The sequence below is a fragment of the Syngnathoides biaculeatus genome, chromosome 11 (genome assembly GCF_019802595.1).
Source record: "Syngnathoides biaculeatus isolate LvHL_M chromosome 11, ASM1980259v1, whole genome shotgun sequence".
In the NCBI taxonomy this organism is placed as follows: domain Eukaryota; kingdom Metazoa; phylum Chordata; class Actinopteri; order Syngnathiformes; family Syngnathidae; genus Syngnathoides; species Syngnathoides biaculeatus.
The window spans coordinates 3,711,723-3,732,460 of NC_084650.1; the positions used below are offsets into that span (position 1 = coordinate 3,711,723).

At 41.4% G+C, this 20,738-nt stretch overlaps 1 protein-coding gene across 7 annotated transcripts; it reads right to left on the minus strand.

Moving 5' to 3' along the window:
• Positions 1-282: 282 nt before the first annotated feature.
• On the minus strand, positions 283-19,959 carry cfap100 (cilia and flagella associated protein 100). Of its 7 annotated transcripts, none has more exons than XM_061835881.1 (15): positions 15,102-19,959; positions 14,947-15,009; positions 13,078-13,181; positions 12,839-13,007; positions 12,687-12,751; positions 11,748-11,911; positions 11,144-11,224; positions 10,374-10,555; positions 10,203-10,260; positions 5,995-6,040; positions 5,763-5,917; positions 5,235-5,364; positions 4,946-5,148; positions 4,672-4,765; positions 283-675 (listed from the first exon to the last, which is right to left on the minus strand). In XM_061835881.1, exons 1-15 carry the CDS (start codon positions 15,106-15,108, stop codon positions 550-552), a joined length of 1,647 nt encoding a protein of 548 aa, XP_061691865.1. In that variant the 5' UTR covers positions 15,109-19,959; the 3' UTR covers positions 283-549. The 7 variants fall into 7 exon arrangements, with proteins under 7 accessions (XP_061691865.1, XP_061691864.1, XP_061691869.1 ...); XM_061835880.1 differs by having other exon boundaries at positions 14,934-15,009; XM_061835885.1 differs by lacking the exons at positions 14,947-15,009; positions 15,102-19,959 and adding exons at positions 13,945-14,104; positions 14,552-14,890.
• Between the last annotated feature and the right edge of the window lie 779 nt (positions 19,960-20,738).

Consider the following 20,738-nt stretch of genomic DNA (forward strand, 5'->3'; position numbering starts at 1 on the left):
TCCTACCCCCGTTCCGATGTTTCGTGACAAGCATGCATGTAAGTTAAATGAAAACAAATAAATGGATCACTAAACTTTCTACTGTAAAATTTTACAGAATTTAAATGTCACTAATATTTATCTTTCACTTACCTGAATTTTAAATTCAAACAACGTCCAGTGCAGACAGTTCGCAGGGTCAGCAGGATCTCTTATGAGGTTAACATAAGAGATAAAACGCATATATACATACATATATACACACACATAAATCAATAAATACTAGTTCCGTGAATGTTACTATTTTACTGTCATCTTTTAATAGCTGTTGAATAACAAAAAAGATATGCATCAAAATGCACACATTGTTCGTGTTGATAACCAGACCTGCAAATAAATCAGTCTATCCTTACTGATGATGGTGATTGCACACTATGAGCACATTCAAAAACTCAACAATACATACATTCAGACAAAAAAATGAAACTTGACTATTCTTCTGCAGGATCAAGTTACATGTATTTTTTTTTTCAAGTCATAGCATGCATTGGAGTGTTTCAGTTGCCTTCTTCAGTCAATACCTATAGATGTAAAGAAGTAGTCGCTGAAGCCATCATCAGTAGGAGCACTTTCCAGTTTTTTTACTTTGACCTTCTGAGCAAAAGGGATGCATCGGGGCATTACTTTACGTCCACTCTGAAAGAGACACAGCTGGAGCTCAAATTTGACTGAAATATGTCATGCAAAATCAAATATAAAAAACTCACCTTACTCACCAAAGATGTCATTAAACGTACTAGAATGTGTAGATCACTACAGATGTTTTGCTCATCACTGTATATTAACATTTATGTTAACTATGAAGAACCAATCCATCCATCCATCACCCAAGCTGCTTATCCTCACAAGGGTCAGAGGAGATCTGGAGCCTATTACAGCTAACTCTGGGCAAAAGGTGGAGTAAACCATAAACTGGTCACCAGTCAGTCACAGGGCAGATATCAACACCATCACTGAGCAGGAACTGATCCGACGCTGCCCACACCAAAGTCAAGCATATATATCACTTCACATCAGTGACTCCTTAAATAATCAGTGAATGGCAAAATGCAGATATTTTGTTCAAATTTACAGATGGAATTTGAAATCCACCACCAAAGACCCAACCACAACAATTCATAAGTAAATTGTTAAATGTCTTGCCCAGGGACATAAGTGCTCAGGCAGGGACACAAACCCTTGGACATGCTACCTTTCAGCTGCAGGGTATACTCTTGGGCTTGAACCACACCACCTTACTTATGCACATACCTATTTTAGTTAGTTTCTTATTTACTCACATAACTAGCAATTTGCCTTGAGGATGCTAATTGAAAAGTACAAAGAAGGTCAGAAGGAGCTACATTGTGTCTGTGAATCTAGAGAAAGTCCATGACAGAGTACCAAGAGATGACCTGTGGTACTGCATGTGGAAGTCTAGTGTGGCGGAGAAACATGTTAGAATAGTACAGGACATGTATGAGGGCAGCAGAACAGTGGTGAGGTGAAGGTGGGATTGTATCACAGATAAGCTCTGAGCCCCTTCCTGTTCGCTTTAGTAATGGATAGGCTGACAAATGAGGTTAGACCGGAATCCACTTGGACCACGATGTTCGCAGATGATATTGTGATAAGCAGTGAAAGCAGGGAGCAGGTGGAGGAACAATTACAATGATGGAGGTATTCATTGGAAAGGAGAGGAATGAAGATTAGCCGAAGTTAAACAGAATATATATGCGTGAATGATAGGGACGGAGGGGGAAGAGCAAGGCTAAAGGGAGAAAAGATAGGGTGGATGACTTCAAATACTTAGGGTCAACAATACAGAGCAATGGGGAGTGTGGTAAGGAAATGAAGAAACGGGTCCAAGCAGGTTTGAACAGCTGGCGGAAGGCGTCTGGTGTGTTATGTGACAGACGAGTCTCTGCTAGGATGAAGAGCAAAGTTTATAAAACATTGGTGAGGCCAGCCATGATGTACGGATGAGAGATGGCGGCACTGAAAAGTCAACAGGTAGCAGAACTGGAGGTGGCGGAAATGAAGATGTTGAAGTTCTTGTTTGAGGTGAGCAGGTTGGATAGGATTAGAAATGAGCTCATTAGAGGGTCAGCCAAAGTTGGATGTTTTGGAGACAAGGTGAGAGAGAGCAGACTTCAATGGTTTGGACGTGTTCCGAGGCGAGAGAGTGAGTATGTTGGTAGAAGGGTGCTGAGGATGGAGCTGCCAGGCAAAAGAGTGAGAGGAAGACCAAAGAAAAGGTTGATGGATATTGTGAGTGAGGAAATGAGGACAGTGGGTGGAAGGAAGGAAGGTGCACGAGACAGGCTTGGATGGAAAAAGATGACAGGCTGTGGCGACCCCTAACGCGACAAGCCGAAAAGTAAAGAAGAAGAAGACTCACATGACTAGCAATGTAGTTATGAGTTCAAACCAGATCATTTTTGAGATGTACAATGCGTCTACATTTTAAACACTGTCCTATAGATTGATTTCTGTACATCCGAAAGTCATGCTTAATCCTGACCGATGATTAGACTGTGGAGTATGTTTGTGGTTGTGGGCATCATTGCTGTTTGATAAATTCAAGAGGATGACCAAGTCCACCAAGACTATTTTCCTTCGATAAGACAAAACAATTGTGGTAAGCACGAGCAGGGTCTATATACTACAGTGAAGATAGTGGATAACAGATGTAAAAGACAAATATAGGAGTATTGGTTGAAGAACCACTATGTAAACTTTTTTTGCTGTTTGATGATTGTTTTTGTGGAAACATAAAATAATTTTTAATGGGCTGTTATTGTAGCCAAGTATGACTGTCCTTATTCCTTATCAAGGTCCAGAAAGTGAGCCACATCGGCCGGGAGGCTCCACAGGTGTTCTACCATCAGCTTTTACCGTCAGTTTTTGAGCACAGTTGAAGAGATGGTGCATATTGTGGGAGGCGACGTCACACAATAGGCATTTATCGACGATGTTGCTGTCGAGTCGATGTTGGTAGTTGTTGAGCTTGTGTCACCAGCCCGAACAGAATTGCGATAGCATCGATCTGACGGGCCGTGGGAGTTGTCTTTCGGATTAGGCTACTGGAGGCGGGCGCCAGGCAGCCGTTCAACACGATGTTGGGTTTGTAGCCAGCTGTTCGATGGATTGCCGAGAGGCCGGGCCTGTAGTCCTCTGCATCACGGATGGCCGATGAATGTACTGCTCGATCAATGTCTCAATATCTCGGACGGTTTCGCGCAACGCTCTTGGGCACGTTTCTTGCCTTGTCATCTTGTGATTAGGATGTCCAGCGAGGTAGCACTGAAGCGCGTATTGTTTCGTGAGTATCACATTGTGATTGCGTACCGGAAAGAGTTTCGACTCGGCGTGTAGGTGTCCGATGGAAGCCATTTTGTGGTAGCCTGTGGCGGTTGGAAGGGGAGTGTTTTGAGCTGACTGGAGGGAGTCCCAGTGAGTTGGCTTCAGGTTGGGAGTCCACACGGGCACCGCGTAGTTCAGGATCGATCTTCTGATGGCCTTATACGTTGTGAGGATAATCTCCTTGGTCTGGCCCCACGTGGTGAACTTGAGAACGTTGTTTCTTTTATTGAGTTTGGAGTGCACGATTTTTGCATGTTCATGGAACGCCAGCGAGAGATCGAAGGTGACGCCAAGGATTTTCGGATTACGGATGGCAGGAATCTGATTGCCTCCGATTTCAGTGTTCAGTCCCGTCGATTGTTCGGTGTTCAGGTGGTGAACAGCGTGGCCGATGATTTTTTTGGCCGAAAGTTGGAGACAAAGAAGTCGTGAACTGTGCGTAGGTATCGGTTCAATGCCATGCACAGTGGTGGGATGGAGGAACCACTGGCTAGGATGGTAACGTTGCCGGCGTATGATACCACGCTGATGGCAGTCGGTGGCCAGGGCAATTTTGAGATGTAGTGATTGAAAAGCAGCGGGCTCAGAACGCCCCTTGGAGGATGCCTTGGTGAACTTGTCGGCTCGACAATATGGCATTGTTGAATTTGAAGTATGAATAATGGTCAAGCGCTTGAGCGAAGATTGTAGGTTCGACTCGACGATCTCCGACAGCAGCGTCGAGTGGCTGACGCAGTCAAACAGCTTGCTCAGGTCGAGAGCAACCGGGATGATGAGTGATCTTTAATGGGTAGGCAAGGCAGACGGAGCAAAGTAACCGACACAGACTAGGAGCAAGTTGTAATGCTATGATTAACTCTAGAGAACCCAAGACATCCAAATCCTCTTTTAAATATGTGACCCCATGGGTTTAGAGTTAAACAAACAAACAAACAGAAAAAACAGTCATGCTTGTACCACTAATAATAAATAAATACATAACATATGTTTCTACTTATGCTTTGTTTATTCATTGCCCTGCGATTGGCTGGCAACAAATTCAGGGTGTACCCTGCCTCCTGGCACTCCCATGACCCTCATGAGGATAAGCAGCTAAGAACATTAATGGATGGATAGTTTGGAAATTCTACGTCCCTTTATTATTTGACAGAAGAAGAAAACAGAACCCTAATGATTGAGACTATTATACTCAACACAAAAATTTTAAAACTGAATCAATATGTATTAAATATACAATGAATAACTAGTCAGAAAGAAAAAAAATTCATAAAAATCTGAATGACTTACAGTTTTCTTAGCATCAGATAGGGACCTTTCCAAGTACTTCTTCATCCTTTCAATCGTTTTTTCTCTTTGCAACTTTATCTTTTCTTCACGTTGCCTCAAGTGAAAAGAATGAGAAAGCATATACTGTATATATAAAGCAAACACATGATAAGTGTGTATTTCATTCAAATCAGTACAATAATAAATTGACATACACATCAAGGTTCAATCATTTTTTTCCCCATTTTGCAGAGTTTCATGACATGGCAGCAGGTCATAATTGCTAAAGACATACCTGGTCCTCCTTTCACTGTCCTTGATCTTTTGCATCATTTCCAAACTTTCCTTGGGGATGTCTTCGAGGCAGTGCAACAGTGAAGACATCTGCTTTTCAATGCTGGCCAACTTCTCCAAGGTGTTACGGCTGCTCAAGCTGTCATCCACACAGCACCGATACACCTCTGCAACCTTCTTACTGAGTGTCCTCATCATGTCCTCCTGCAATTAAGCATTGAAAATAATGTCATAGGAATTTTGGTCATATATTTGTTGAAATATGACGAAATCTCCTTTCTTTTCCTCGCCTCATCTTCTGTGTTCAACAAAATGTGGAGCTGAACTTTCTTTTTTATCGTTGAAGCTCTGGTCTTCTCTTCATCAATCTTCTTCTTCATATCATCTATTTGCTGGGTCAGAAGTTCCTCATCCTTTTCGCTTAAAAGGGACATTTTATAGAAAATTGATATTTAATGTTTGTATACAAATGGTTTAAACTCTGGAGTGCTTGCCCACCCAACAAGTGTGAAATGAAACAACTAAGTGAATTATTTGTTATCTACATTGCAGCCATTAACGTGATAGCCTAGGCTGGCTAAAATTTCCAAAATGTGACATTGCTGCTTTTAAGCGTGCCAAAATGTCACGTCAAAACCAAGAGGTAAACAGAATTGCAGTGTGAGTTCACATTAGCCTTAGCTAACATATATGGGTAAAGTAGCCAGTGGTGGTTTTATGCAAACTAAGGAAAGTGGCTAGACTTTTCCAAAAAAGGATATGGAGTATTTATAATGTAATACATTTCTAGACCAGTAACTTGAGTAGCTGGTGCTTACGTTCTTTTGCTGATTGCATCCATACACTGTTTGAGCTCCTCAAGTGTCTCTTCAGCTCTCGTAGAGTTCTTGATCAAGGACAAGTTCTGTTCTGTTAGCTCGGTCATCAGATCAATAAGTTGCTTGGGATCAGTAAAGTACAGTTTTGGATTATCCTGTATGGATGCAACATTGTAAACCCGTAAATACGAAACCACATAACTGTGGTGAATTTCAGAAAAAAAAAAATGACCTCAGATTCTGAACTGTTGATATCGCGTTCAAACTCTTTTGTATTCCTAAAAATGATCAGGAAAAAAAATAAAGGAAAGAATGTTTGAAAAATCATAAACATTGATGAATCAGATTTTAAAATCCATCAACAGTGAAGACAATAAGTATTTGCACACCCTGCTACATTGCAATCTCTCCCACTTAGAAATCATGGAGGGTTCTGAAATTTCAGCGTAGGTGCAGGTCAACTGTGAGAGAGATAATCTAAAAATAAAAATCCAGAAATCACAATGTATGATTTTCTAATGATTTATTTGTGTGTTACAGCTGCAAATAAGTATTTGAGCACAAGAGAAAACCAATGTTAATATTTGGTACAGTAGCCTTTCTTTGTAATTAAAGAGGTCAAATGTTTCCTGTAGTTGTTCACCAGGTTTGCACACATTGCAGGAGGAATTTTGGCCCACACCTCCACACAGATCTCTAGATCAGACAGGTTTCTGGGCTGTCGCTGAGAAACACGGAGTTTCAGCTCCCTCCAAAGATTTTCTATTGGGGTTAGGTCTGGACACTGGCTAGGCCACGCCAGAACCTTGATATGCTGCTTACGGAGACATTACTGGCTGTGTGCTACGGGTCATTGTCATGTTGAAAGACCCAGTCACGATCCATCTTCAATGCTCTGACTGAGGGAAAGAGGTTGTTCCCCAAAATCTTGCAATACGTGGCCGCGGTCATCCTCTCATTCATACAGTGCAGTTGTCCTGTCCCATGTGCAGAAAAACACCCCAAAGCATGATGATACCACCCCCATGCTTCACAGTAGGGTTGGTGTTCTTGGGATAGAACTCATCATTCGTCTTCCTCCAAACACGGTTAGTGGAATTATGACCAAAAAGATCAATTTTGGTCTCATCTGACCACAAAACCTTCTCCCATGACTTGTCTGCATCATCCAAATGGTCATTTGCAAACATAAGACGGGCCTTGACATGTGCTGGTTTAAGCAGGGGAACCTTGCGTGCCATGCATGAATTCAAACCATGACGTCTTTGTGTATTACCAACAATCACCTTGGAAACAGTGGTCCCAGCTCTTTTCAGGTCATTGACCAAGTCCTGTCGTGTAGTCCTGGTCTGATTTATCACCTTTCTAAAGTTCATTGAGACCCCACGAGGTGATATCTTGCATGGGGCTTGGCTCCACTCCGATTGAGGCTGACCGTCATATTTACCTTCTTCCATTTTCTCATGATTGCTCCACCAGGGGACCTTTTTTCACCAAACTGCTTGGCAATTTCTCCGTAGCCCTTTCCAGCCGTGTGGAGTTGTACAATTTCGTCTCTGGTGTCTTTGGACAGCTCTTTGGTATTGGCCATATAACAAGTTTGAGACATTGTGATTTCTGGATTTTTCTTTTTAGATTATCTCTCACAGTGGACATGCACTATGATGAAAATTTCAGATCCCTCCATGATTTCTCAGTGGGAGAACTTGCAACATGGCAGGGCGTTCAAATACTAATTTTCTTCACTGTATGTGCACTGGACAAAATAGAAAAGTTGCTTCAAGAATTCTGTCATTTTCTCACATTACAATGAAACACAGTTGTGATTGGTACTGTCCAAGCAGTGCTCATTTCATAATATCTCCATTATTGTCATTTTACTTCACAGTGGTATTTAGAACCGCACTGCATCATACAGAGTTGTCAATGTTTGATGATGTGATCCTGGTTTCCAAGAATGATCCTTTTAGGATTACCATTAAAAGTGCTAGCTAAAATGTACACACTGATGAAATAATCATTTTCTTTACGAAGGTTGGAAATTTTGATTTGGACAAAATTTGCTGTGTGTCTACGCAATCTGGAAGATGTTAAACCACTTTTCAACTGTTTCTTCCCAGAATGCCATATGAAAATACCATTAAACAGCTTATTCCAGACGTTGCTCCAGTCACGCAATGCTTTGTGTATACAAGAGACTAAATTCTTTAATGTTTTTCCCTCGTTTACTTACAATTTTACGTTTCACTTTTACCTCCATTTTTACTTTTTGAAACCATTTTGAATGGTTGAGCACACAGTAGCCCTGTTTTCAGTGGCACCACTGCTGGACACCGATGAGGATCATTTGAGCTATCCCACACAGTCTTTGCCCCAAAAAACTCTTGACCAAATAAACCTGAGTATGGATTTGTGCACCACTCGCACCCTTCTCCTTGATAGGCTTTCTCGGCTATAGGGATGTGTTCGCAAACTAGAGCAGAATGGTTTGGTAACAGTAGATGTGGTAGGTTGTAGCCGACCTACTAGCCCTCTTAGCATTAGTCCTGAGCAGCTAGCTAATTCCTTCAAGTCTATTCAGACGCAGAACAAGACATTGTAGGTTGTAGCCGCCCTACTACTCGCTAGTCCCAAGTAGCTAGATTATCACTGTGAACCTGCTCAGAAGTACAACAGATTCACACAATTACCCATTTCCATTCCTGCTCAGTCTACTGGCTTCCATACATTAATCATTGGTGACTCCATCACTAGCAATATCAAGCTTTAAAACCTAGCCACCGTGATGCGTATTCCTGGGGCCATAGCACCTGACGTTGAAACTAGCCTCAGGTACCTTTTATCGCATTAGGCCTGGACACCAACGTGGGGCTAACAAAACTAGTGACTTAAATATAGTGATACATGTCAGCTCCAATGATACAAGGATGATGCAGGCAAAAATTAGAAAGCGGAACATAACCAGGACAAGTAACCTCGCCAGAAAGATGTGTAGGCATCACGTAATTGTCTCTGGCCACTTGCCTGCGAGAGGCAACAATGAGAGGTTCTGTCATGGGCCAGCAGCATGGAGGCAGACCCAAATGCAGGACTCCGAGGCAAGGGCATGATCTTAAGAATGGTTTTATTTCAGGAAGAGGTCGTACACAGCTAAGCAGTCCAAAAAGGCGGAGGCACAAAAATGCTAGGGTCGGCAAGATCCAAAAACCAAGAAACAAGGTCCGATGACTATGAGGTAAACTAAGAAACATGACAAGATGTGGTCAAACTAAAAGGACACAGACTTGCTGTGACAAAGGATTGCGCTACACTAACTTATGCACTGTAGCGGAGTATCCCAAAACGCAGTGAAGCATGTGTAATGAACTGGCAAATGCCAATGACACATTTACCACTTATAAGTACTTGGTCAATTAGAGTCCCGAATGCAACACAGCTGTGACAGCTGTCAGAGGTGGCACCGCCTGTAGCAGTGGCATGGCCAAACCCCTCATAGGAAGCGTCGCCCACGGCAGTGGCCAGGCCATGCCCATGACAGGTTCAGCCAACTATCTCCGCTTAACTGGTGGCTAGCTATCTTCTGCTGTGAGTGAGGACTGCGGTCTGTAGATGATTGGCCCTTCTTCTCGCAAACTTGCGAAACCATGTTTGTGCTCGTACCAGTTCACTGCAATACAAACAAGCTCTCAATCGTTTCAGATAAAGCCAATTATTTTTACCAACTAATTTTTTAATAAAAAGAACCGTAAATACTCATTTGATACAACAGATAGTCAAACCAAAAGAAGCCTACTTCCAACAGTTCCTCATTTTCAACTGATGATTTCATGCAGTTTTTTTACAAACAAAAAAACAGCAACATTAAAAATTATATTAAAGACAGTGCCTCAAGCCTGGTTTGATTTCTTCCATCACTGAGACTAATATGAGCAAATTATTGCAGATACCCGTCCAGCGATCCTTTCACTCAGAGGTATCCCTTGACTGACTCACAAAACCCGTAAGTACGGGAAACAGACAACATGCTTGCTCAACTTTCTTCCTGCTAAACTCCTTAAAGAGCTGTTGTTCATCTTGGGACCTTGTATCTTAAATATTGTAAATGTATCATTCTCCTCTGGGCTCAAGAGTTTCTGGGCTTTCTGTGTGGCATTTGCATGAATGCTTGTATGGGTTTCCTCCTTGTACTTTAGCTTCTTTCCACACTCCCAAAAATATCCAAGTTTAAATGCTTAATTCTCTATATGTGCCCCGCAACTGGCTGCTGACCAATCCTGGAATTATGCCACCTTTTCCCCTAACTTAGCTGGACTATGCTCCTCCTAATGAGGATAGCCAGTATGGATGGATTTTGGACTCTAAATGAAACTTTTTGATTCATAAGATTCTCCACAGTATATCACATGTAGTAATGGTGAATAGAATGTGCGTGGTATAGACCTGGCCAGATCTGCAGAGTTGTGTCTGGGCTGTGAACAGGCAGTGTTGTTCTCCAGATCTGTGAGCACATCATTAACATTTTAAAAAAAGTAATAGGTGATCTTCTTGCCGTAGTCTACTTTATTGTAATTCAGTTGCATAGTTCTGAATGTCTTATAAAGTAGTTCTTACCTTGCTTGACTGTTAAGTCCTCTGGCTCCCTGATCTGGTCATCCTCAGTCTTTTTATTCATTTTGACTTTGTGATGAAGCTTTGCCCTCTGGGCCTCTTGCCACCCGGGAGGAGACAACTTGAAAAGAACCTCCTTGTATCTCTTGCACTCTTGCAGTATTTCTTCATAGTTAGCAACTTCACTAATAAGAGAAGACTTGATTTCAAATAAGAGTACCATAATCACAGCGAGTTAATTGTAAAGTAGTGAAGTGTGTCTTCTGCTCATATTTAGTCATGACTGTATAACGCCCTCATCCCCTCAGTTAAACACTGTATTGTAATCAGATGTTTGAAGTATGCCAACTCATCAGTTAACCTTAAGTGAATCTTGCTGAACTGTTTACTGGAGACCAGGATGTAGGAATGTGCCAATTATTACCAGCTAGAACTGGTTTAGTCATTATGATGCAGGTCTTTTGTTATGCCCTTTATTTTATGATGCGGCTCTTGTGATGCTCTTTGTGGTGCTCTTTATTTTCCTTTCATACTTTTGTGATGCGGACCCTTCTGATAGTATAAGAATGCTGTAAGTCCTCTGTATCTTTGCACTTGTGATCTGCTACAGCCATTGTCTGTAACTCATTTGGGCCCGGAATATTCTGTACGTAAAAGCTTCAAAGAAACTGTTCATCGTCTCTAGCCTGTATCTGGATAACTAACATTCTCACTACCCGAAATTAAACGAACACCGGAGGAAAAAGCGTCCTCCAACAGTAGAAAAGAGGCACCTTCGTATTGTTGATATTTCAGAAGTCAACTCCTTGATGTCAGCAGTTTTCTTCTGTTTGGACTTAGTCTCTTGTTCAAAACTGAGAAAAGAAACAACCAAGTAAACAAGGAAACGAACACTCCTTCACCCTCTCCTGATAAATATAACACCTTTCACTCTTCTGACTGTTTTCATGATTTTGGACATGGGACACATCCTCTGTTATGAGTTGTTACATAGCAAAAATTCTTTGAACCATGTATTTATGGACTTTGAACACTGGGGTGAAGTCATCTAGGTCCAAAAAAAAGTTTCACAAAACTATTTCCATTTGGAATTATCCAAAATATTTTAGTTAATCAAAGAATTATTATCCAGGGTGACCACACATCTGTCTCACAGATAATTCCATAATTTAGATGTACGTCAAAAGAATTTTATACACAATTTTTCTGTTTGTTAGTGAACAGCAAATGCAATAAGCACAGAAGCATTTTGACGGTTTTACTGTGTGCAAATTCTGTTGACTTGAAATGATTATAATGCATTTTAGGTAAATTCTGATCTTTCAACTAAAAGCCAAATATCCCTTACATTCTTGTGCATATCTCAAATGTTCTTACAATTTTTGGGCCTCTAAAGACTTCTTCTCATTCTCCCTCAGGAACAATGCAAAGCTCTGATTATCCTTCTCAATGGTCTTCTCCAACTCCTTCAGACGGCTCTCCTCTTTTGCGATGGCCTTGTCCATCTTAAAAATCTCTGACCTCTTTGTCATCAGTGAAATCTGTGGGTGGGAGTAGGGTGGGGTAGTAGGGACAGTAAATAGAGGTATGATTCCACAACAAATTCTGGGTTAAAATGTTCAAATTATTCTAGAACGTATCGAATTTAGGTCAAGTTCTTTCATTTAGTGGTGATTTATGTTTTGTTTCAATATAAACATGGTGAACAGCATATACTGTCAATTACGGATCACAAAATCTAAAATGGGAACTACAGTAAAGCCCCCATAATCTGGGGGGAATAGGCACTGAATGGGAAATTGACACCTTGCCTATTTTTTGTTCAATAATTGCCAATATTAATAGTTCAAACTGTTGATAAAACACACTTTAATATTATTTCAGTCCCATTTTGCAACAGTGCCCTCAAAAATAAACATCATATAGATTAATTTAGAAAAAAAAAGCCAAAACACAAGTGCGTGTGATGTGACCTCTGCTTTGCTGCTGTCTCCTTCCTGACATGTCAGGATAGTGCAATGTATCTCTTTAACTACACCAACTACTATTTTTATATTAGCCAGGGCTTTTATGGCATTTGGTGGCATCTTATGGTATTAAAGAAAAAGCACAAAAAATGGAAATAGATGAATTTGAGAATAGTGAACTGCACATAGGTGGGGATCCTCTTACAATGAGTAAACTGAGAGAAAAGCCACCGAGGGGACAGAGTCAATGTCAGCTGAATTATGAACATGAGCATCACAGCAAACCTTTTCAGATCGCTATTATAGGTGCTTGGTTATCAAATGGCGGGCGATGCCTGCAGTTATTTACCTCCAACACGGCCTTCTGACGCTCCATGGAGATTAAGTCATGTTTACATTCTCTCACTATGTTTTCTAGGAATACATAAGCCAAATACTGTATTCAACATGGCAGTGATGAACTTGTAGAAGAATTGATGTTTGAAATCATCTTCCACTTACTCTGTTTCAACAAAGCTGTCTTCAGCTCACACCTTGGGGGTGTTTGTATTTGGAGTGTTGGCTTAGTTTTAGCTTGCCTCAGCATCTTCACCTTCGCTTTTTTTTGCTCTTCTTTTTTTTCTTGCTTTGTCTTCGTGTGAATTGGAAGACGCAGGAAATTCTGCATCTCCTGAACATGAAGGGTAGAATAAATACCAACTAAAAGGGTATAAGATTTGTGTATAGGAACAGTCCCACACCAATTGGCGCTCATCTTTTTCTAATGCGTTCTGTAGAAGAATGTTTTTACTGTCTGGTAAATTTAGTTGACTCCGCGGCGTCTTCCTCATTCTTCTTTTAACATCTACAGACATACAGTGAAAACAATTGTGTTAACAACAACAAACACTTTCAGTTGTTTATCTTCTATATAAAATACTACATACAAATATCAAATATGTCTTATTTATCACAAGAGTTAGGTTTCGGACCAACCCCACAATAAATTAACTTCATGAAGTGGTGACCACATATATACTGCTTCATTATTTAAACAGGGTTACCCCCCAAAAAAAGTGAATTTTTGAAGAGCGTATTGGCAGACATAAGCAAGTGGCAGCACTGCGAGGCAGTAACCTTGAGCAAGTAAACACTCCACCCTTTTAGTAACCGGTGTGCCTTAGCCATAAAAATATTTTGTAAAAATGGTGATGCAGTAGTTTGACAGTGACGCAGAAGGATGTCATGTCATAGTGCGGGTCCATCAAAATATGCGATAAAATGTTGAATTAATAACTTTGAAGTGACTGAATCTGCCCTATCCAGCTGGTTAAGCATTGACCTAATAGTTCTGAGGACCCTGGGTTCCATCCCAGCCCCGCCCGTGTGGAGTTTGCATGTTCTCCCCGTGCCCGTGTGGATTTTCTCCGGGCACTCCGGTTTCCTCCCGCATCCCCAAAACATGCACCATTAATTGGACACTAAATGGCCCCTCAGTGTGATTGTGAGTGCGGCTGTTTGTCTCCATGTGACCTGCGATTGGCTGGCAACCAGTTCAGGCTGTATATATATAAAAAATAAATATATCCACAATGGATGAACCTTTGTATAGCAAGGGAAAACTGTACCTGCTTTCATGGATTTGGTGACTCCATTCTGTTTTGCTACTAGACTCTCTGACTTGTGTCACAGGCTTGCTGCAGCCCAGCCCGACTGACTCTTGGCAAGAGGCATGGTACACTCTGAATCGGTTCCCACCAAATCGCAGAGCTCACAGACCCCCCGCCCCTCAAAAACCCAAACAAACAAACATGCAAGCAAACAAAAAATAACAAATCATGCATAGCAGGTCAATTGAACTCGAAATTGCCCATTGGTTGTTTGTATGTGCCTTGTCATTGGTTGGTGAGCAGTTCAGATTGTACACTGCCTCTCGCCCGAAGTTAGTGCGAATATGCTCGAGCATGCCCGCGACCCTAGTGAGGTAAAGCAGTGGATGGATGAATGGATGGATGGATGGATGGATACTTTATCTCTTGTCTTTACAGGTATTTAATACCGACGAGTTAAATCACTGCACATAACGCAACACAACGCACCATTATTTCCAGGACACTGTTGAATACTATAGCACAACAACTTCAAAATAGTGTTAAAATGTATCCCATTATTTCCAGGACACTGTTGAACACCATAGCACAACTTCAAAATAGTGTTAAAATGTATCCAACCTACTAAACAAAGATTCCGAAGAACGTCCTTAACCCTGACAATAAGACAAAAATAACGAGAAAACCATAACTAGGAAAACAAAAGACACTTCGTGTTTCTTCTGTGTACGGTTGTCATGGTAACTGTCTCCCGGGTATTTCCTGTTAAAATTCGCTTGTTGGGTAACCACACTGTAGTGAATATAAAACAAATTAATACGTTTTATTTCATATATTATAATCACTTTCATTGAAAAAAAAATATCTCCGAGATAATCTAACAGACGATTGCATTTCAATGTGGCAATAAAATGATAAAACCGCCAGATGGCGTTAACGATTCAGGAAGCTTCAATTGGTCCGAGACAAGAAGCGTACAATGAATTATTTATTCCTCTACTACGTACTGGTTCTGCTCACAAGAGTCGCGGGCGTGCTGTAGCCTATCCCAGCTGTCCTCGAGGGGTGGTGGTACATCCTGAACTAGTTGCCAGCCAGTCACAGGGGACATAGAAACAAACAACCATTAGCATTCACGTTCACACTTACAGGCAATTTGAATCAATTCAACCTACCTTGCATTTTTTGGCGATGTTGGAGGAACACGAGGAGAACATCCAAACTCTACGTAGGCAAGGCCGGGATTTGAAATCTGGTCCTCAGAATTTGAGGTCAATATTAACCAGTCGTCCACCACGCTGCCCTTGATTATGTTTTTATTTTAAAATTAATTATAAGAATAGATTATCAATAGATGCATATGTTTGTTTCCTAATTAAAAAATAAAATGAAAAATATTACTGGTGATTTGCAACCCTTGGTATTGTGCCCGAGTGGATATACTTAGAACCGTACCGCGTCCTGCTCCTCCCACGCTTTACACAGGTGACCCTGAACATCTCAGCTAAAAAAAAAAAAAAAGCCCACGCACTGCACTCGCTTGTAGGAAATCCCAGGTTAAAATAGTGAAACTCACAGGGGAGTGCTTGCTCTCAAAAGGCCTTGCTGTGTAAGGAGACAATTGGAATTTGCTCTTATTTGAAGGAAGATATATTTTATTGAGTACAATAGAAAATAAAGTATTGGCTCTGGCATGTAATCTATCATATAAACATATGTTGGTGTTGCTCGATGAATATCTTAATTACGACCATCCATCCATCCATCCATCCATCCATCCATCCATCCATTTTCTGTACCCCTTATCCTCACAAGGCTTAAGAATGTGCTGGAGCCTACCCCAGCTATCTGCAGGTGTGAGAGGGGTGACGTTTGCACTGATTGCCAGTCAATCCCAGGGCACATAAACAAGCATTCACACCTACTAGCAATTTTATCACAGCCGGGCACTAGTGAAGGCGAGGCGTGGCGGACCAAAGTGCAGTTAAGATGCAAGCAGGGACACAAGGCAGGAATCCAGGAATCACCCAAAATATTTATTTTGAAAGAAACCCTCAGCAAACTAAACAGTCCAACACCCCCCGCCCCCCCCCCAAAAAAAATCACACACACATACAAACACTTAAGGGAAGTGTAATGAGACTGCTGTGGGTGTTTACGCTCAGCTATTTCTACTGTGTTGGCATGTCAAGACTGCACTATGTTATCGATTTAACGTGGCTTTAACTACATTAACATTTAAGTTATTCGTTCATGTTGATTATTTCCTTATGCAATTTGTGTGGCATTCATTACCACAGTGGTTCCCAAACCTTTTTTGCAGCGCCCCCGTTTTGGGGATGAAATTATTAACAGGGACAGCAGTGGGTGACACAGCTGTAAAGCGCCTCAAAGAGGACCCGGCTTCAATATCGGCCCCACCTGTGAGGAGTTTGCTTATTCTCCTGTGCATACGAGGGTTTTCTCCGAGCACTCCGGTTTTCTCCCACATCCCAAAAGCATGCATTCATTGGAGACTCTAAATTGCCCCTAGGCGTGATTGTGACTGTTGTCTGTTTTCACGTGGCCTGCAATTGGGTGGCAACCAGTTCAGGGTGTACCCTGTCTCCTGCCCGATGACGGCTGGGATAAGCTCCAGCACTCCCGTGAGTCTTGTGAGGATAAGTGGCTAAGAAAATGGATGGATGGATTATTTTCAAGATTCCCTACCCTAGTCACACACACCCACACACTTGGTATGTCGTACTGTGGATAAGTGATATTCCTGTCACTTGGCAGCTGCTGAAAGAACATAAAAGGTAATTTTTCCTCTAATTTGCAAGTTACTTTTGAAATCAAGTAATGTGTGAAGCAATGAAGTTACTTTTTCAAGGTAACCGTGGCAACACTGTTGGTTAAAGGGCCACTGTTATGAAATGCATGATTTTTAGTGTTATTACTGAAAAAACATGGACCCATCCATTTTTTCGCCACAAAACATGATTATGACGTATACAGCTTTTTGTAACTCCTGCCATGAAAATCCTCTCGAGGGATTTGTTTTCGAGAAGAAGCAGGAAGTGACGTACAGGACAGGACCCCCCTCAAGTGGACTTATTTGTTTCTATTAGTTTTACCTCCGGGAACGTAGCTCATTCCTTTGTGCTAGCCAAATTGCTCGCTAGTTGCATTGCTGGAGATTGCTTAAACACTCGGGAGGATGTATTCACAATTCATAAGTTTGCAAGAGACCCGGTTCGTCGTGAAAAATGGATTGCACGGATACAGAGGACAAGAGCTTCGTGGGTTCCAAATTACAGGTAGGTGTGTATACAGCTCCTAAAAAAAAATAATAGTTTGGGGCAGACCACGTAATCGGTCTCTCATAACATAACAAAAGATCCGCGTACATATGACAGGCGTGCTAAATGTGTTGATGTGCGCATCGGACAGTGTCGGGCTGCTGTGTCGCTTCGCCAGCAAAGGCTGCGCGTCGGCCTCGTGGACGGCGGCTCTGAACAACGCTGCAGATAATAGCCTGCTGTATACAGGACCTCAAAAGACATGCGTGTCAGGTTAATTGAACACTAAATTGTCCAACGGTGTGAGTGTGAATGGTTCTTTGCCTACAAATGCCTTGTGATTGGCTATTCAGGGTGTACCTCACCATTTGCCCAAAGTCAACTAGGATAGGGTCCAGCTCATTCATAACCCTAATAAAGATAAGTACTGTAGTATTAAAATGGATCGATGGATGGAAATATTGCACAATATAGTCATATAAACATCAAACCAATAGCAGTTATAATGATTGCTGAAATTAATTCGTGAGTTATTACCCCCCAAACCCCTGGCCTGTTTAATGTACATCTGTGTTGGTTTCTCCCAAAACTACTGCAGGACTTTTTCCAAATGACAGTTCCATTTGCTGAACTTTTACTATGGCAGCTAATTCATTTTTTCCCTTCCCAGGACTATGACAGTCATTTGAAATAAATGTGTTTCTCCCCTTGTTCAGCATACGTCATCACATTTATTCAGTCCCTTACCCTGATTACACTAAGTGCTCTGTGACCTCACAGTGAGGACTAGGAGGAGGAGGAAGAAGAAGAAAGGAATTTGGCATGCAGTATGATTTTTAGCTTTGTATAAATCTTCCCGTTTCTTTAGTATTTTGTTTGTGGGAGATAATTTGTTCCTTATAACACCACCACCATAACGCTACTATCTCCATATTTTTGTGGACAATCCACGCAAGTTTGTCAAGCATGGGAAAAATTAATAACCACAATAACATTCCATTTCATGGTGTTTGGCAAAGCCTTAAAATGTAATAAAAGGGTTAGGGTTGATTATAACTGTCAGCATACACTCTGATGCTACTTAATTGAATTATTGCAGTGTGAATTGGGAATTGGAACAACTACTAAATATAGGGTGCTCAGAAGCTAATCCACGGGTGGTAACATTGAATAATTTACTGGGAACAAATTAGTCAGTTTGACATTCAACAAAGAAAGCGAGTTTCCGTTTAAATCCCAAGAACATTGTAATAACAGAATTTCTTGAATTGAAGTTTTTAAATAATCAAGTCTGATTCATGTGCTGTAACAACTGCCTGCGAAGAGAGCATTGATAAAGGGGAGTTTGTAGATGTCGAGGCCAGCGAGGTGCATGATATAGCAGCAAATATGTACGAAGATTGTGATAATAAGATAATATGAAAGAGATGTCATATGAGAGACAACGAGAACGACCTTGATAAGACACAAGTGGCTGGAGGGAGCTGATAGGTCAACACAAAACCAGGAGGGCAAACCGAAAAGGTGAACACAACCAAAAAAAATAAAAATAAAAAAAATTAGCACAGAAGACATGCAGCAGAGGAAAAACAAAACCAACCCAAGCAAAACTAAGAACATGACAACTTTCTTGAGTGTGTCCATGTGTGTGTGTCAGGAGCGACAGAGGTGGTTTTAAGGCAAAAAGGGAGGAGGGGCTTTTCAGGGATCTTATGTATGGAAACTTTGAATATTGTGCTTTGTCGCTGCCACTAATAGGGTTTTTGAACAGCGTTCACTATGTAATAAAACTAGATGTCATTACTGCATATATTACCTGCTTGTGTGTTCATGTACAGTATTTATCTTACATCACACAGGGTTGAATGGGAAGTGGCCATAATACTGACACCATATGGACCACAGGGGACTCATGTCTTTTGCTGTGCTACATTGTCATTGACATTATTATTCTGCCTGCACCTTTTTCATGGATCAGCAGCCCAAATTCAAGAGTGGCCACCAATCACAGATGAACTACATCTTCTGCATGAGCTCCACAAAACCACTGAAGGAATAAGTTGGAAAGATGGAAAAATATATGAAAGAAAGCCCAACCAAAGATAGCACCAAACAAAGTCCTCATATGTGCATTGACAAAAATAGTGTGCGTCTGTGTGCCATCAGAACCAGAAATCAGTAAAGGCCTGAAATAGAATAGAGTTAAAACAATCATATGTCACTTGGGAGTTTTTGTTTTGTCTGCATAATGATCGATCATTTTATCTGCATGCGATAAGGCTGCCCCCACGTTGTGCCATGTGTTTGTGTAAAATTCATTGCAAGCTCTAACACCCTGAGCAATCAGCCTTCATACTTTCTCTACTCAAATAACTTATCTAACAATGTGTTAGCACACCTAAGGCGTCTATGTTAACGTTTTAGCAATTCACATTAAATAGAGCAAATGATGACGGAACATAATGTGAAAACGATCTGCCTCAGCAGTTTCGTCACTCAGGCTATGATCTTGCAATATGTTAGCAAACTCAATGCTCCACGTTAGCATTTTATCAATTCTCATTAGAAAATAATACTTGAGTACAGGAGAGATATTTAACCTGAATCAAATTGCCCTTAACACCTTTGTTACTCAGGTTATACCAATTGTTAGCATCTCAGTATTTTATCAATTGTCATGATATTTGTAATGTAAATCATCTTTCAATCTCACATGCCATGTAATGTCTTTAGTTAAAAGATTTGTATATTTCATAACAACAGTGCAATGTATATTTTTCTGTATCTTTCAGTTACATGTATTAATTCACTTACTACAAGAGACCTCCATAAAAGCAAGAAAAGAACACCTTGTGTACGGAGTTTTTTTACAATTCGCTGGCTGACTAGATTCACATAGTAATGTGCTGTGAGGACACCACAGTAAAATGACGACCACTCAGCGGGTTTAAGCAACACAGAGCTACATTAAGTCAACATGAGTCTACGCTCAGGAAAGAACTATCTGAAAGATTATGAGGAGCAGAATGAAGCTGACACAGAATATAATTCAGACGTCGGTGGAGCCACAGATCAACCAGGCCCTGCAGTCCAGCCGTCGCCGTTCAAGGCAGCAACTGTCGGTGAGACAGCAACCCTCACCTCCACACAGCACCAGGTCCAGGGCCCCCAGGAGGAGGTTGCTTTCATCATCACCATCATCAGGTTTTTCAGCTACAAAAGCCTACATCAAAGCTCAAGCAGCTTAAGCCCAGCTCTTCTTTGCTGAAAAAGAGGCAACAATGATGAGGCACAGAGCAGACTTAAAGGCAAGTGCATTAATGCAAAAGGCTGATGATAGATGCCAGTCGCCACATTCCGAGATGTGAAAAAGAAGTAGCAGGACCTGAGGCTGAAGCTGGAGCCTATGAAGGAGTGGCAAGTCAGAGCGGGGAGTCAGACATGGAACCCCCCATTAAAGCTGAGCCCTTTAACGCTGCACAGCGCACCAGGGAATATGTCAAAAAACAAGGTGAAGTACTCGGACCCTTG